The sequence below is a fragment of the Pholcus phalangioides genome, unplaced genomic scaffold (genome assembly GCF_987345545.1).
Source record: "Pholcus phalangioides strain wild (caught in Gottingen) unplaced genomic scaffold, Ppha-v1.0 ptg000021l_1, whole genome shotgun sequence".
NCBI lineage: Eukaryota > Metazoa > Arthropoda > Arachnida > Araneae > Pholcidae > Pholcus > Pholcus phalangioides.
This window is the reverse complement of record NW_028301614.1, coordinates 14,314,951-14,325,295: the sequence shown is the minus strand read 5'-3', so window position 1 is coordinate 14,325,295 and position 10,345 is coordinate 14,314,951. Positions and strand designations below refer to the sequence as shown.

The 10,345-nt window shown below is 40.5% G+C and overlaps 1 protein-coding gene across 1 annotated transcript; it reads left to right on the top strand.

Annotated features, from left to right (window-relative positions):
• The first annotated feature begins 2,166 nt into the window (after positions 1-2,166).
• On the top strand, positions 2,167-5,327 carry LOC149070676 (uncharacterized). The gene is made up of 3 exons (XM_089248902.1): positions 2,167-2,244; positions 2,644-2,931; positions 3,432-5,327. Exons 1-3 carry the CDS (start codon positions 2,167-2,169, stop codon positions 5,325-5,327), a joined length of 2,262 nt encoding a protein of 753 aa, XP_089105028.1.
• Positions 5,328-10,345: the final 5,018 nt, after the last annotated feature.

The following is a 10,345-nucleotide window of genomic DNA, read 5'->3' as shown; positions in this document are numbered from 1 at the left end:
GACGATTTTATGTTACGGAAATGGGTGACGTTTTTGGGTCGAGTTTTCATTTAATTCCTGAGGACATCTGGAACCACTAGACCTGTAGGGATCAAGTTTTGTGCATGTACCCAGAGCCACTGTGGTGGTCGAGTGGTTATAGTGACGGACTCGCGATGCGAGGATCCGGGTTCGAACCCCACAGTGGTGGTCGGCTGAAGTTGGTTTTCTGTGGTTCCCAACTTCAAGGCGCAAATGCGAGCCGATCTCCCCGTTAAAAAGTCTCGCCACAGAGAGCAACAGTCCTACAACGATAAATCATTCAATCACAACACTTCACTCATAGTTAGAAAAAAACTGGTGGCAGATGGCAGCACTACACATAACAAGCATTACAGAGAAACAAACTTCACGTCAGGTTTCACTACACGTACACACACATTCCCGCATGTACCGATTCGTTGGGGGGTTCCGCGGGGGGTTGTGGGCGGGGTGCATGTGGGGTGTAGCAGTAGTAGGTAGGGCTCGTAGGTAGGGTAAAAAAGGGCTCGGGGATCCATGATGTTCTTAAGTCAGCCACCTCGTTGGGCAATTTGCCTGTTGTGGCGTTGTATTTGTATTTGTATTTGTATGTATACATCACCAGTGCTCCCAACACACAGGGTCCGGGTACCCAGGATGGGGCATTGTACAGATCTCTTTATGCGGGAATTGACAGGTTTCATTTTGAGTCGAGGATGAATACTTGCTTCTCGTTGCGCATTGTGCTGCATTCATTGCTTATTGTGGCACTGCAAAAATAATGGTGCATTACTAATTGCGGTGTATTGCTCATCGCGTGCTGTATTGCTCATTGTAATACCGCGTTTAATGCGTATTGTGGTGCATTGCGTACTATAGTGCTCTGCTTATTGCGCGATGCATCGCATACTATGCTGCATTGCTTATTTGCGGTGTACAATATTATTGATTACACACATTACTACATTTTTTTTTAACCGAGCACAACACAGGTCTATCGCCATAGGCAATTTACTACCTAGTGAGTTGTGCCGGAACTGTAAGTGTGTGTACCTTACAGTCTAAGTGCGTATCTAGTGTTGTGTATGATTTTTCAGTGATGCCATCTATATCTCAGAAGTGAATGATGCGTAGTGACTGAATATTTGTACTGTTTGTAGGACTGTTGCTCTCTGTGGCGAGACTTTTTAATGGGGGGATCGGCTCGCATTTGCGCCTCGAAGTTGGGAACCACAGAAAACCAACTTCAACCGACCACCGCTGTGGCGACGGTAGGGCTGGAACCCGGGTGCCCATGATGCGAGTCCGTCACTATAACCACTCGACCACCACAGCAGCACATTACTACATTACTGATTGTGATGCCTTACGTGTTGTAGTGCACTGAGTGCTGTCTGTATTGCTTATTTTAATGCAGTGCTCATGGCTTATTATGGCTCATTGCGTATTATGGTGCTTTGTTTAATGCGATGCATCGCGTATTGTGCGGTATTGCGGTGTGTTGCTGCGTAATAATAATAATAGTAAAAAAGAAGAAGAAAAGTAAGGAGAGAGCAGAGGTCAAAAGGTGATGAGAGCTCCCCTCTCGTTCCCAGGGAAAGAGAGAGAGAGAGAGAGAAAAAAAGCGTTTTTTTATGAGTGTGTGACAGTGTGTGTGTGAGTGAGGGTGAGTTGAGACCTCGAGCTGGTCAATTGTACAACGATTCCCTCGATCGGGATTTCGTGCGAGTTAATTTGTTATATTTGTGAATTAAAATTATCGTAAAATTATTATAAGTGTTTACAGTCCACTTCTTTCGAGTGAGTTATCGTTCATCTGGTCCGTCTCATACGGAGACAAAGAACCATGGCCCCCACAAGGGGGAGGCTGACAGGGCTCCAGCCCTGGGGCTCGGGACGATTCTCATCATTTTTTTTGTTTTGTCATGCCATAAATTCACTATAAAGGGGCCCGTGAAAAGTCTAATCTGGGGGGTCCGCCAAAGGTCCCATCCTAGGGGCCCCGCATCAGGATGTGGGGGGCCATGCAAAGAACTGTGAAAAATGTCGTTCAAATCGGAGAAGACGTCTGTGGAGCGAGTTTGTATTCGTTGAGTTCTTATGTGACCACGAAAGAACTGTGAGTAGTGCTAACATAATTCGGAATACGTAACTTTCATCGTCAAAATGTTCGCTGGAGCAAAAAAGCAGAACTTGATCCAAGTTGCTCAGGACCTTGGAGAAAAAGTTATCGAGAATGCGAAGGTGAGTGAGTTAAAAGAATTTATTTTGCAAAATCAAGCATGTGTAAAAGATCCTGACTTTGTAAAAGACTATCTAGCCACAATAATAGCAGATAGAAAGTCAGAGGAACTAAGAGAGGTTGAATTAGAACGCATGAAATTAGAGCGCGTCAAAACAGAATTAGAGTTAGTTAGAGTACGTGTAGAATTAAATTGTAACGGCATCGAACATAATAAAACAGAAGTAAAGGAAGACACAATTGAATCTCTCATTAAAAGTGTGAGAACTCTAACTGTTAGAGTACCCAATCACCCGAAAGGTTGGGGGTATTTCTTCGCATCACTTGAAAGAGCATTTAACACAAAAAAAGTGCCAGAGAAATTTAAGTCAGAAATTTTATTGAATTTGTTGGGTGAAAAGGCAACCAACGTTTTGTCTCACATAAGCGATGATGAACTGTCAAATTATGACAAAGTAAAAGAAATTATTTTACGAGAGTACGAGCCTACACCGCAGGTTTGTCTAGAGAATTTTCGAAGGGCTCATCGTAATAATGAAACGCATGTGCAATTTGCGTCGAGGTTAAAAACGAGTTTCGATTACTATCTGAAGCTCAGAGGAGTGTCAGATTTTGACACATTAAAAGACCTCATTGTTGCAGATAAGTTGTTTGAGACATTAGATAGAGAAACTGCTTCTCATATTAGTGTGAGGCAAGGAGTAAAATGGTTTCGACCGCTTGAATTAGCTAAAGAGAGCGACATATATTTTGCTTCACGAGGTAGATCTCTCACTGAGAGCAATAGTGGGTTTCAAAAACAGCGAGGAAATTTCCACTTAAAAAATAAATAAAAATGTGCCAAAGGTGTTTCTCTCGGATTCAAAAGACTCATTATGCGTACAATGCGGAATTGAAACTCACGCATTGTACAAGTGTTCTGATTACAGAAGCAAATCAGTAGACGAGAGAATTAAAATTGTAAAAAGTAATAATTTGTGCTTCAATTGTCTGTCATCTTCCCATGGGGTGAAAAAATGCAGGTCAAGGTTCTCTTGCCCAAATTGCAATAAAAGACACCACGTGACCCTGCATTTCCCCCGCGAAGAAGAAACTGTTGCTGCTGCTCCTGCAGGAAGAACGGAGATGACACATTCTCCCCCGAGCAATATAACGACGCTGAAACAGCACAATGCCAACCCCATAACAGCCACCAGCTGCATGGGAAACAAACAAAAAAAGACAGTTACTTAGTACAGCGAGATGCCTTGTAAAAGATAAGGATGATCAATACCACAATGGTAGAGCGCTGCTAGATGGGGGTTCTATGTCGAACTTTGTAACCAGAAAGTTTGCAGAGAAACTTGAGTTGAAGAAAGAAAAAATAAATCTTGTTGTATCTTGCTTAAACGGGGCGTCAATACCAATCAAGGGATGCGTGAGAGCCTCTCTCGCTAATAGAAGAAAGGACTATGAGAGGGAATTGGACTTCTTGATAGTGGAGAAAATAACAAATAGCACTCCCTCCCAAAGGTTAGAAGTGTCTATTGAGGGGATGAGGGACGTAAATTTAGCTGATCCAGAATATAACGAACCGGGACGCATAGATATATTGTTGGGAGCGGAAATATTTTATGAACTATTATTGACAGGACAAATTTCTCCTAGTGGCACCGATTTAATTCTACAAAATACAGTGTTCGGGTACGTTGTAAGTGGCGCATTATCCACTAAAGAGAAACAAACAATACATTGTGGACTAGTTCAACAAGAGAACTTGAATAAAACAATGCAAAAATTTTGGGAAATTGAACGTGTTGGAGAAAAGCCAGTAATATCAAAAGAAAACGAAATTTGTGAAACCCATTACGAGGAGACTCATATGAGAGACAATAAGGGCCAGTATATAGTCACCATGCCTCTCAAGGAAGATCCCAGGTGCCTTGGAGAGTCCAAGAGTATGGCGTTAAAACAACTAAACTCACTGTGGAATCGATTAGAGAGAGACAAAAATTATCAGGCATTATACAAAGATTTTCTCAAAGAATATCTAGAACTTGGGCATATGAGTGAGGTGAATGAGACCACAGAGCCAAAGGTCACATATTACATGCCCCATCACGGTGTATACCGTCCTGATAAAACGACAACAAAACTACGAACTGTTTTTAATGCTTCCACGATTACCACAAAGGGCAATTCTTTGAATTCTCTTCAGTATAACGGAGGAGTGATCCAAGAGGATCTTTTTTCAATAATGATCCGATTTAGGAAGCACGAGTTTGCTTTCATTGCGGACATCGAAAAGATGTACCGAATCATAAAAATTCATCCGAGTCAAAAAAGCCTTCAAAGAATTTTGTGGAAGGAAGGCAATAACGAGCCCATAAAAATTTATGAGTTGTCAACTGTAACTTACGGGACAGTGAGCGCACCCTTTCTCGCCATGAGAACCTTGAAACAACTCGCACAGGATGAAGGAAACAATTTTCCTCTAGCGGCTCCTGTCCTAACCAGTGATTTTTATATGGATGACGTCCTATCCGGGGCACCAACCTTGCTGGAAGCGAAAGAGCTTCAACAGCAACTGATAGGCATCCTCAATACTGCAGGCATGAAGCTGCATAAATGGTGCGGAAATAATCCAGCGCTCATTCCAAAATTATTTTCAGATTGTGATTATACCTTTTCCGACCCAAGTGAAATAAAGGCTCTGGGAATTTCCTGGATGCCAAGTGAGGATTGCTTTTCTTTCAGTGTGAAAGCTGACAGCAATACAGTATTCACCAAACGGAATGTTCTATCTACCATCGCAAGACTTTTTGATCCACTGGGATTGATAGGACCTGTGGTATCAAAAGCAAAAATTTTCATGCAGAAACTGTGGCTTCTGAAAATTGACTGGAATGATCTACTTCCAGCAAAAGAGGCACAAGAGTGGCACGAGTTCATCGAATCTCTTCTGTCTATAAATAACTTAAAAATAGATAGATGTATTTTGATATCTGAGCCAACTACGATCGAGATTCATGGGTTTGCAGATGCCTCTGAATCTGCATACGGGCTGTTATCTATTGCAAGTCTACTTCATCTACCGGATGTGTGACAGTAAAAATGGTTTCGAGCAAATCAAGAGTAGCTCCAATTAAACGTACAACTATTCCGCGGTTGAAACTGTGTGCGGCAGTGTTACTAGCTAAGTTGATGAAGAGTATAAAAGCTTCATTGAAGCTTGACGTTTCAGCAGTGTATTTGTGGAGTGATTCTATGATTGTGCTGTCTTGGATCCAGAAAGAACCACATCTTCTGAAAACGTTCTTGGCAAATCCTGTAGCTACAATACAGGAACTAACAACTGTGCAACAATGGAGACATGTTTCATCCGAAGAAAATCCTGCAGATCTCATTTCCAGAGGTCTAGCTCCAGAGAGACTGGAACAAAGTGTTTTATGGTGGAACAATCCAAAGTTTCTTATGGACAGTGAATACCCAAACAGAACGATCCCGTCAGCGGTCATACAAGATGACTTTCAACGTGAATTCAAAATTTGCAGTATGAGTGACAATATGTGTGATATACAAACTTTTAGTGTTTCAGCTCGATCATTTATCAGTGATTTTTTGAATCTTAGTAATGTGTATATTAAGATTGTTCGTATTTTGAGTTTCATTTTTAGGTTTCTTAATAATTGTAAAAACAAGAAAAAATATAGTCCTTTAGATGCTGAAGAAATCAATAATGCTGAGCTGCATCTCGTGAAATTGATTCAAGGTGAGGAGTTCAAACCAGAACTCAAAGGTCTGAAAGAAAAAGGTAAGGTCCCTTTCGACAGTCCGATAAAAAGTTTGAATCCTTTTGTGGACGAAAAAGGAATCTTGAGAGTTGGTGGCCGATTAAATAATAGTACACTGGGCTATAATCAGAAGTTTCCTATTCTATTGCCCACAAAACACCGATTAACCAAGTTGATTGTTGTACATTATCATAATAAGTATCTGCATTTAGGGCCACAAGCATTATTGAATCAACTCAGACAAAAGTTTTGGGTTATAAATGGTAAAAGTGTATGTAGAAAAATTGTTCATGATTGTATTGTGTGCTTTAAAGCTAAACCTATAACGGCTCAACAAATTATGGGTGTTTTTGTTGTATTATCACTTTATTTAAATCAAGAAAAACATTACATACACAAACACACAGAGCATATACATTGTTTGTCAGTTCCCCTTCCCATCCGGACGGCCTTGACTACCCAATTCCTTGGCTGGTGGTGATGATGATTATTACACATCTCCCCCCCCTTTTTTTTTTTATAGGTTGAGCCTATTAGGGGGCGAACCATCCTCCCACTTCTAGTGACATAAGGTACCTTGACAGCTGAGTTTTCACTGAAATTCGATGGAGTTGCTGCAGGACAGTGTTCTAATGAAGGAAAGTCCAATTCTTCTTTCTCTGGGTGGAAATTTGGTGATGGGATTAGATGTCTCCTATTTCTTCTATAGATGTTATTTCCCGACTTAATCAGATAAGATCTTGGGAATGAAGTCTTTTTCAGTACTACACCAGTAGCTCTTCTGTCAGTTATCCATACTTCTTCTCCTTCCTGTAATTTCTTTAGATCTCCCACACCATGTCTTTGGTTGTAGTTTTGGCACTGTCTCTCAACTCTCCTTTCTTCCTTGACCTGGATGGTTTTTCTATCCACTGCTTGTGGTTGCAACTGACCTTTAGCTATTGGCAAAGTTGTTTTAATTCTTCTACCCATCAGCAACTCTGCTGGACTGAATCCGTTTTCTAGGGGAGTTGCTCGATATGCCATCAAAGCAATGTATGGATCTTCAGACTTCTTAATCAGCATTTTAACTGTTTTAACTGCTGACTCAACCAGTCCATTACTTTGAGGAAACTTTGGGCTACTAGAAATGTGTATGAATCCATACCTTTTAGAAAATGTTTGAAATTCCAATGTTCGCACTGGATCAAATTGAGGCCCATTGTCTGATCGAACAATATCTGGAATGCCATGTCGAGCGAATATGGACTTGCAATGGTTTATGATTTCAGCAGCTGTCAGTCTATCAAGTTTTGCAATTTCAGGAAAACGAGAATAGTAGTCAGCTAAAAGAAGATACCACGAATTCTTGTACTTGAACAAGTTCATGCCGATCATCTCCCATGGTCTCTCAGGAAATGGTGTTGGAATGAGAGGTTGGTGCCTGTTCTTAGATTCTTGGATACAAGCCGTGCAATTTTTTACCTTTTCTTCTATTTCTTTACTTATTCCAGGCCAATAAACAGAACATCTGGCTCTAGCTCTGCATTTTGTAATTCCAAGATGACCTTCGTGAATCTGATTTAGAACTTCCCTTTGATGTGATTGAGGAATGATGATTCTACAGCCTCTCATCACTATCCCATCCTGAATGGAGATTTCATAACGATGTTGCCAGAAAGGTAGACAACAGGAATCGACATCTTTCTTTGCAGGCCATCCCGTCATTGTATATGATGAAAGTTTCTGACAAACTTCGTCAGCAAGTTGTGCTTCTTGTAGTTCTTCCAGTCTTTTCGATGAAGCTGGTAGAGTCTCTTTAAACCATTTGAACATATGCATCTATTTCGTCTTCCAATTCATTTTTCTTGTTTGGATACACTTGAGGACTCCTGGATAAAGCGTCTGCTGCATACAGTTCCTTTCCTGGAATGTGAACTATGCCATAAGACTATCGCATCATCCTTAATTTGATCCTTTGTAGCCTTGGTGACAAGTCGTCCAAATGTTTTCTGGAGAAGATAGGAATCAGAGGTTTATGATCACTCTCTATCTTGAAATGAGTTCCTGTTAGGTAATCCTTAAATTTCTCACAACCCCATGCAATAGCTAAGGCTTCCTTTTCGATTTGGGCGTATCGAGTCTCAGCTGTGGTTAAAGTTCTGGAACCATAGGCAATAACACCAATCTGACCATCATCTTGCTTTTGGCGTAAGGTGGCTCCCAAGCCATATGAAGATGCATCGACAGTAACTATGGATTCCTGGTTGGGATTGAAGATTTTCAAAACAGGATCAGATGACAGTATCTCCTTCCATTTGAGAAAAGCATTTTGCTGAGGCATATCCCAGATAAAATCTATTTTGTTACTGAGAAGCATAGTTGAGGAGATAGCACTTCTGCATAATTTGGAACAAAACGAGCCAAGTAATTTGCCATGCCCAACATCTGTTTCAGTTCCTTCTTATTTGTTGGTGACTTATACTCCTTGATAGCAATGATTTTCTCATCATCTGGATGAATTCCTTGGCTATCAATGATGTGACCAAGAAATTTAATTTTGCTCGTTGAGAAGATACATTTTTCTTTGTTCAAAGTCAAATGAACATCCTTCAGTTTCTGGCAAACTTCTCTCAATCTCACATCATGCTCTTCTTGAGTAGACCCCCACACTAGTATGTCATCCATGTGACAAACTGTTCCACTTGTGTTTTCCAGAATTTGTATCATTCTTCTTTGGAAATGTTCTGGAGCGGAAGAGATTCTAAAGGGTAGTCTAAGAAATCTGAATCTTCCAAACGGAGTAATAAATGTTGTGAGATAAGATGATTTTTCATCCAATGGGATTTGCCAGAATCCTGAATTTGCATCCAGTTTTGAGAACACTTTAGCACCAGATAAGAGATTCAGTGTGTATTCCACTTTGGGTAAGGGATGTAATTCCCGTAGAACATTTTTATTCAGCTCGATCAGATCCACACAAATTCTCACCTTTCCATCACTTTTGGGCACTATGACAACAGGAGAGCACCACTCTGTTGGCTCGGTGACTGGAGTTATGACTTTTTGTTCGACCATCCTTTTTATCTCGATTTCTGTCTTCTTCAAAAGAGGTATGGGTACTCGTCTTGGCGATGTTACTGCACATGGAATGGCATCAGGCTTGAGTTGTATGGAATAGCATTCCTTCATGAGTCCAAGTCCTTCAAACAATTCAGGAAACTCTTTTTTCGGATCTATTGCAGTAATCCATTGAACAGCAGTGATATTGGGTCCTAAACCAAAGGATATCAAAGCTGGTTTCCCAAGAAGACAGTTTTCCAAGCCATCGATGACATAGATTTCTTCTGTGCATTTCTTGTTTACATAGCTCAGAGGTGCTTCGAACATGCCCAGCACTTTTAACGGAGTGTTATCTGGACCACAGAGAGTTCTATCAGCTGGTTTCAAATTCAATTTCTGAAACATCTTGTGATACAAAGTTGCAGGTATTACTGTATGATCTGCTCCGCTATCTAGTCGAAATTTCAATTTCTTATTCATAATATTGACAAAAACTGTCCAATCCTGGTTTGTGTTGTCTTGAATATGACCCAAGAACGAAATTTTTGAATGCTGGTTTGGTTTCTTTGTTAAACAAACGTTTCCGAAATGTACCAGTTTCGAACATTTAAAACATTTGGCATCTCTAGCTGGACATAATCTTCTCTCATGTTTCTGCTTGCCACACCATTTGCATGTCTCCTAATGTTGGGAATCTGAAAAGTTCTTGCTCTTTGGTTTATTTTTCACACCAGACTTTTGATATTGAAAGTGATCAAATTTTCTTGAAGACATTGCATGTATAGGAACATTGGTTTCCGTTTCATTGAGTTTATGTTGTTGCTGCTTGATTGATTCACTAAGCCTAACTTGTTCTACCGCTTTTGTTAGTGTAAGTTCGGCATCCAGTTGCAACCTTTCACTTAGAGGTTTATCTCGAATACCAACAACAATACGATCACGTATGAGTTGATCATGCAATTCTCCATAATCACAATGTTCAGCAAGGCTGTATAAAGCAGTAATGAAGTTGTTTACTGATTCTCCTTCTTGCTGCACACGTTTGTTGAACTGTGTTCGTTCAAAAATTGTATTCTTTTTAACAATGAAATGATCACTAAACTTCTTCACAACAAATTCATAGTTTCCCCTTTCAGTGTCAACCAACTTGAAAGAAGTGTAAATGTCCTCGGCTTGTTCACCCATAATATAAATCAGCGAGTTTACCTGCTCTTCTCCCGTCTTGGTGGAGAGCCCAGAAGCTATACGGAATCTCTGGAAGCGAGTTATCCATCTTGACCAGTTTGCA